The sequence below is a fragment of the Ornithodoros turicata genome, chromosome 6, assembly GCF_037126465.1.
Source record: "Ornithodoros turicata isolate Travis chromosome 6, ASM3712646v1, whole genome shotgun sequence".
In the NCBI taxonomy this organism is placed as follows: Eukaryota; Metazoa; Arthropoda; class Arachnida; order Ixodida; family Argasidae; genus Ornithodoros; species Ornithodoros turicata.
The window spans coordinates 27,370,661-27,378,723 of record NC_088206.1 but is presented as its reverse complement, the minus strand read 5'-3'; the positions used below and the strand labels follow the sequence as shown (position 1 = coordinate 27,378,723).

General features: G+C 50.8%; 1 protein-coding gene across 1 annotated transcript; it reads left to right on the top strand.

Annotated features, from left to right (window-relative positions):
• Positions 1-366: 366 nt before the first annotated feature.
• Positions 367-1,332, top strand: LOC135398405 (uncharacterized). The gene has a single exon (XM_064629815.1). The coding sequence runs from the start codon at positions 367-369 to the stop codon at positions 1,330-1,332; it is 966 nt and encodes a 321-aa protein (XP_064485885.1).
• The last annotated feature ends 6,731 nt before the right edge of the window (positions 1,333-8,063 follow it).

Below are 8,063 nucleotides of genomic sequence, written 5' to 3'. Positions count from 1 at the left end.
TTTGTTTTCCTGTGGCGGCCCGTGAACGACGATGACAACGAAGTGCCTCTGCTGGCGCGCGCCACTGCGCCCTGCAGCCAGTTCAACCGGCACCGTCTTAGCGTGAGGCCACGTCCATCTGCCCGCTGAGAGATTCCATCATCGCCGGTCAAGACTCATGTAGAGGAAGACCATCGTCCTCTACATTTGGTGACCCGAACAACGAACACCATGTTCGGCGTAATTCGGCCACTCACCATCCTAAATTTTTCGGCAAACCAGCAACGAACCACCCTCCAGCAGGCAAGGCGCACCGGGGCCATGTTCCACCGGGGACCCGCAGGGAGACCACAGTAAGCTGAGTTTCCGGCCTCCACCTGCTTCACGATGGTCCTCCCTGGCACTTCGGCCGCGGCCGTTACCCATGAAGACTCGACAGTTTCCCTCCGCCTTCCACCATTTCGGAGTCAAGACCCCGAACTTTGGTTTGCGCAGGTTGAGCGCCAATTCGACGCCCGGTATATCACAGCGCAGTCTTCCAGATTTGGCCACGCCGTTAGCGCCCTTCCAGTCGAAATCGTTGCTGAGATCCGTGATCTTATTCTCAGTCCACCAGCGCAAGCTCCGTATGACACGCTAAAGCGCGAGCTCCTTGATAGAACAGCGCTCTCCATCCATCGCCGCTTACAACAACTGCTGGGCGCAGAAGAACTGGGCGCCCAAAAGCCTTCACAGTTACTTCGCCGTATGAGGCAGCTTACGGGAAGCACTCCACTTGACCCCGCTATTATGCAACAGTTATTTCTTCAGCGCCTTCCATCCGACATACGCGTTGTTCTAACAGCTGCTGATAAAATGTCGTTGGATGATCTTGCCCACCTTGCCGACCGCATCCTCGACTTACGTACACAATCTTCCTCGGCATCCCACCCACTCTGCGCTTCGCGCGCTGCGCCTTTCCTCCATCCGTCTCAGCCAGCTGCCCTGTCTATCCCCGAATCTGCCGTTCAGCTTGTCGCCACAGACCTCACGACGACTGTCAACAGCCCGCAGTGCGGCGTAAATCGTCTGACTGAGTTGGTGACAGGCCTGACTACCCTTGTGGTACACGCAACCGCGTCACGTCACCGCTCACCATCTCGCTTTCGCTACGTGGCCGTCAATCCCGCACTCGCCATTACTCGCCACGTCGATACCGCTCGCCGTCACCAGCACAAGTTCCTCACCAGCACAACTTCCGCGCCGTTACCAGCACAAGTTCCCTTCTGCTGGTATCACCGCACCTTTGGTGCGCACGCCCGCCAGTGCCAACCACCATGCTCGTGGGAGGGAAACGTTCCCCCCAGCACCTGATGGCGGCAGATGATGCTGGAGGCAACGGCAACCGCCTCTTTTATGTCATCGACTCCATCAATCATCTTCGCTTCCTCGTCGACACTGGCGCTGAAGTGAGCATCATCCCACCACTCCCCTCCGATCACCATCGTTCCTCTCCTCATTCCCTGCGCGCCGTCAACTCATCCCCCATCAAGTGTTTCGGCGAACGTTCCCTTACATTGAACCTTGGATTACGACGCAGCTTCCAATGGGTTTTCATCATCGCAGACGTTTCTGATGCCATCTTGGGCGCCGACTTTCTACGCCATTTTGATTTGCTGGACATCAAAAGAAGGAAGCTCCACGACAACAGTACTGGTCTGTTTGTCCACGGAGTACGTGCCTTACATGCACCGATCAGCCCTGTCATTGTCCGCCCGTCAGCTCCGGAGCAATTTCGCGCCCTTCTTGACGAATACCCCGATGTCACCCGGTTGCCTCCCACGGACACTCCACCTCGTCACTCCACCACGCAAGGGCCCTCCTGTGCATGCCAAGCCGCGAATTTGACCATCTTCTCGCGCTTGGCTACATTCGTCCCTCTAGCAGCCCCTGGGCGTCTGCGCTCCATATGGTCCCGAAAGAAAGACCCAGGGGACTGCCGCCCATGCGGAGGCTATCGCGCCCTCAACGCTGTGACCATTCCCGACCGCTACCCATTGCCACATATTCATGACTTCGCCGTCCGCCTTCATGGAGCCACCACCTTCTCCAAAATTGATCTCATACAGGCATACCATCAAATTCCTGTGGAGTCCGCCGACATCCCAAAAACTGCCATCACGACCCCGTTCGGATTATCCGAATACATCCGCATGCCTTTCGGCTTGCGCAATGCGGCGCAGACGTTTCAAAGATTTATTGACGAAGTCACGCGCGGCCTCCACTTTTGCTTCTGCTACCTCGACGACATCCTGGTGGCCAGCTCCGGCCCCACCGAGCACGAAGGTCACCTCCGGCAGCTCTTCCAGCGTTTACGAGAGTATGGCGTCGTCGTCAACCCTGCAAAATGTGATCTGGGCGTCTCTACCATCGAGTTTCTTGGCCATCGCATAGACGCTGCAGGGACCACCCCACTCCGCCGGAAAGTAGAAGCCATCGACACTTTTCCGCGTCCTGCCACCCGCCGCAAGCTCCGAGAATTTTTAGGACTCATAAATTTTTACCGCCAGTTTGTCCCCCATTGTGCCCAGCTCATCCACCCGCTCTGCTCCCTACTTTCTGCGCCCGGTGGACCTTCCAAACCGCTCGAGTGGTCTGCTGCCGCCGAAACGGCCTTCCTCAGCATCAAGCGTGCCTTCGCCGAGGCTACGCTCCTCGCTCACCCGATTCCCGATGCCCCTATCATCCTTACCGTCGACGCGTCCTCGGAAGCTGTTGGTGGTGCCCTCCACCAAGTCACCCCTGGGAGGAGGCCATTTCCATCGCCGACATAACTGCTGACACGGTGGTGCGCGTCTTCCTCGACACTTGGGTGGCCCGCTTCGGCACGCCCGCTATAATTACCACCGACAGAGGCCGCCAGTTCACCTCCCGTCTGTCCGCAGAGATGTGCCGTTTTCTCGGTTCCCAACATCGACAGACGACGGACATTCCATCACCGCCGGTCAAGACTCATGTAGAGGAAGACCATCGTCCTCTAGATTTGGTGACCCGAACAACGAACACCATGTTCGGCGTAATTCGGCCGTGCAACATCCTAAATTTTTCGTCGGCAAACCAGCAGCGATCCACCCTCTAGCAGGCAAGGCGCACCGTGACCACTGTTCCACCGGGGACCCGCAGGGAGACCACAGTAAGCTGACTTTCCGGCCTCCACCTGCTTCATGATGGTCCTCCCCGGCACTTCTCTGGCGACAACTGGCATTCACGCTGTCGTACCGGTCACGGTACTGTCGCCCACTCAGCAACACACTCACCCAGCAACAATCAGCACTCAGCAACTCACTCACTCAGCAACAATCAGCACTCAGCAACTCACTCACTCAGCAACAATCAACGCTCGGCAGCAATCCCTCAACAAGCACTCAGCGCACTCAACGGGGGCTCAACGCACTCAGCAGACGCCCAACACAATCAGCAACAACTCAAACATCCAAGCATTCAACATTCACATCTCATCACTGGAACCCGCCCGGATTGCAGCGCTCTTGCTCCCGCCATCCCGCTGCTGTTGCATCAAGCCGCACAAGCACAAGCCGTGTGCCCAGTCGTCCACCATCTACGAGCCGTCATCATTCTCCTCTTCATAGTATCGACGCGGACTTCAACAGCATGCACCGCTCCGCGTCTGAGGGAGGGGGGAGTGATGTGGCGGCCCGTGGACGACGATGACAATGACGTGCCTCTGCTGGCGCGCGCCACTGCGCCTGGAAGCCAGTTCTACCGGCACTGTCCTAGTGTGAGGCCACGTCCATCTGCCCACTGAGACATTCCATCTCCGCCGGTCAGGACTCATGTAGAGGAAGACCATCGTCCTCTACACTAGTATTCATACGCGCAGTTATTTACGCCTGTAACGTAATTAAATATAATGAATAATTGAGAGATACATGCTGAATATGACACAGAATTGCATAAAGACTCCTTATTCTGGAGTGTGACCTTCTTAAACACTGATTTTCTCACGTAAAACCATCCTTATCACTGGACTGCATAGACCCGTTGTGATTTATTTTGACAGCTTGAATTTCAAAGGATTGGAATTTGAAGGGTGGATTTCTTAGCGTGGATTTCAAAAGTTTTATTATTAAGAGTGGGTAACGGTCATTTTTTGATCACTTCAATTCTCCGCATAACAAAATTAAATTTACCTGTAACTATCCAAGGTGATTCATCAACTTCCTTGATGTGACAGTGTCATGTAAATCTGGTAGGCTGACCACTGAACTATACAAGAAACCAACGGACAAGCGTCAATACCTCCACTATGAAAGCTATCATCCTAATCACCAGAAAAGAAGTATTCCATATGGTCAGTTCTTGCGCCTGAAACTAATCTGCTCAGATCAGACTTATTTTGTAAAACATACTCAGCAAATGGTATTTGATTTCCAAAAAAGAAATTACCCATGTGAACTCATCCATGACTCGTTTGCCAAATCATCTAGCCTGTCAAGGGAGTCCTTATTCACCCCGAAACGCAAAGAAGACTTAAGTAATGTAGTTTTATCCACCCCATATCATAAATCACTTGTCAATACCAATTCCTTTCTTAGACGCCACCTGAATATATTACATGCTGACGAGCAATTAAAGGAAATTTTTCCGACTCCCCCATTAGTAGCATTCCGTAGATCTAAAAATTTGCGCGACATCCTCACGCCATCATGCATGATGAAGCGCTCGCCGGGTTGTTATCCCTGTGGTAGTACACGGTACCAGACCTGTAAATTTATCGCGCCGTCCACCATTGTCCGTAGTACTTTGGGTGACTTCCTTTTGAAAATTCATCATTCACTCCATTGTAATTCACCCAATATTTGTTACTTGATATTCTGCTGCAAGTGCAATTCACAATACATCGGTGAAACCTCCAACACAATGAGAAAAAGATTTTACGGCCACAAATTTGATATCCTAAATGCCCGCCAAACTCCTGTCGCCATTCATTTCAATCAACCTAATCACGATTATGAAACTGATTTGAAAATTATATTGCTAGAATCTGGGTTCCGCATCGACATTAAACGTAAGAATAGAGGGTCCTACTTAATTTCGCAATTCAAGTGTCTCACACCAAATGGTCTGAATCTTAGTCCTGGCTCGTTATATCCGCTTATGTAAATTTAATAGTTATATATCTATATTTATTTGTGCACAAGTCTTGAATCTTCGCTTCATTCATCGTCTGGCTGTCAGTCAGATAATCCGTAACCTTCCCTTTTGTTCATTCTGGGCCACTCGTTTCCCATACTCCTGACCCCCCTCCTGCGAAACTGGGTTGGCGAGCCTTTTTGTTCACAATAACACCTTTTACTGTTCTTAAACTGTTAGAGGTCACTTATCCATCTGCCCAGCAATTCATTGTACACAGACATGTGGCATCATATCTGCTTTCCCCTTCCCCTTCTTTGTACAGCAGTGTGTTTAGTCGTGTATATGTCTATACTATATATACTTATGTCTGTCACCACTTCACTTTGTACCTGAGGAAACGTGGACCTCCACGCGAAAGCTTGTAAAAATTAAACTTAAACAAAAATCTTCAGTGTCGGTTTCTGTATTTTGTTTACGAATTCATAGAGCGGACAAATTGATAAACCGAGAAGTGGTGAGTCCATGCATCTCCCACAGCCTCACGTACAAAAGGTACGCGACAACCCTGTACATTTTGGTGACTCGAGGTGGAAAAAAAAAGATGTGCTACACGACAGCTACACTTTGCATTGTTGCCTCGACTGCTTCCTTTCATTCAGCGTCGCAGCGTGAAGGCGACGTAAATTTTAATAGTTCACAGTGACATCCACAAGCAACGCAGACCTCTAGCGACCACGGGAAAGGCGTTGGCGTGTGGTGTGGTTTGCATGGAGGAAGGAAACACAGGAGCGACCTCTCGCCCTCTTTTCAACGGAGAGCAGCGTGCCGCCCTGCGCGCGCGACTCTGAGATACTCGTACCTAGCACGTGACCGCTTTATTCTCTTTTTCGTTTAGAAATTGGCGATAGCCTTTTGCAATGGAGTTCAGTGGTATGCTGTACGCCATTTCCTAGCACTTTTCGGTACAGTAAAGGATGATCTGCTGTAAACTGCATGGTTCTTTGTACCTATGAAGTGAAGAGGCGAGGGAGTAAGAGGAAGGAACGAGAAGCAAGCGATCGCCGGAACCTAATATTACCTCTCACATGTGTTACACTAATTAGCACAGCACACGTAAACCGGTTCGAACCGATTAATATCGGTTCAAACCGTTATTTTGGTTGCGCCGAGCCCGAACTGATAACCTTGAACCGGAACTTGAACCGAACCCCAATAAATAACGGTTCCGAGCCCTGGTTCTGACTTCCCCAGCTACCACAGTGGGCACTGAAGTCACCACATAGAATAAAACTGCTAGCACGGCACTGAAAGAAATCTCTAATTACGTCCCCAGGGAAGCGGACCGAGGGTGCGGTATAAACACTAGCTACAGCGAGTCTGCGTGAGTGCAGGAGGAGGTTAAAGTCCCCTAACCTGTTTCTCAGACCATTGGTAGTCCACTGAAATATGGTACGCTCCTGTCTGACCGCATCTGTCGGTCATTCCCAGACAGTGAAATTACAACTGCCAAGCAACAGCTCCAATGTGGGGATCGCTTCCTGGAGCTTAGCTGCTGCTGGTAATGCTCTCACAATTGACCGCATATCTAGAAAGACCAACGGGAGGAGTGCCTCAATGCTGGCATTCACTTGCTTCTCAAGTCGTGAGTGACACGACCGTTGCTTTGCATGTCCCGACTGAAAATGTTTACTCAACGTCAGTAGCAATCATTCAACCCAAGTTTTACACAGAAAATCCACGGCAAGTATTGCACTTTTTACTTTGAAATATTTTATTTTTTATTGAAATTTTTAAAATCGTGCAAAATCTAACTCAATGCAATACTTGTCGTGGATTTTCTATGTAAAACTTGGGTTGTAGAAAAAAAACTAGATAGAAAGGAAGCAGACAGTGGGAAATAATTTATTTGAAAATCAACGACGCCATCTTGAAGAAATCACGCCGGTGCGGGCGACGGGGGCACGACAGTTGCAGAGGCAGGTGGCCACCTAGTTGAAGGCATCACACCAGATGGCGCCAGCATCGTAGCTCTATGCGAGAAGAGACACAGAACAGCAAAGTACTAGAGGCACGTAAAAATGGCAGCACTGCTCAACAAGTCTAGGCATGCGAGAGAAAAGGCCTAACCACAGCGTCACCGCACAACACTACGGGGCTAACACAAGGCGGGAACCACTAGCAACACGACGGTAAACGTGCGTCAACAGGCCTGGTACGGGACACCGCTAAACATGCGCGTACGGCGAGAAAAGGCTTAACACGAGCACGGTAAAACAACGCGCAAACATCGGCAAATCACTCACCTTTTCCCCCGCGGCGAAGGTGCGACTGCTCCATCAGAGAGCCAGGCAGAAACTGAGCGGGCGCGGGGACTGCGGAGTGACCGAGGACACGTCTGCACTCCGCGAGATCCAGCGAGCAAGTGACTGGGGCGCCGCGCAGTGTTGCCACACGTAAAAAAAAAATATCTGTAGATCCGAGTCCGAAAAATCTGTAGATCGTCCTAAAAATCTGTAGCCACTCAAAACTCAGTTACTTGAACGTTTTGCCTTCAAATCTGGAATGTCTGCCTGCGTCTCTGAATTAGTGGATGAATAAGGGCATATTTCGCTCCACTGCTGATAGACCACAGCCGGAATTTATGGCTGCGGCCCACTGGCATTACGTTGGAACTGTCGGTTTGCGATGTCGCGTACTTATAAGTCCGCTACAGTCGCAAAACAAAAGTCTCACTGCACGCAGATTTTAATACTTGGACATGTGCATTCACATCAGCCGTGGCATAACGCACCGGGTGTATCGCGTGTAACGCACCGGGTGTATTTATCTCACTCGTTCCACCATCACAGTGGTGAGCGAGGATCGCAATGGGACCACAAATGCAATAAAGCTCGATACATTATTTCCACAGATATAATAAAAGCGTACATGCGTGACGCGAATTATAA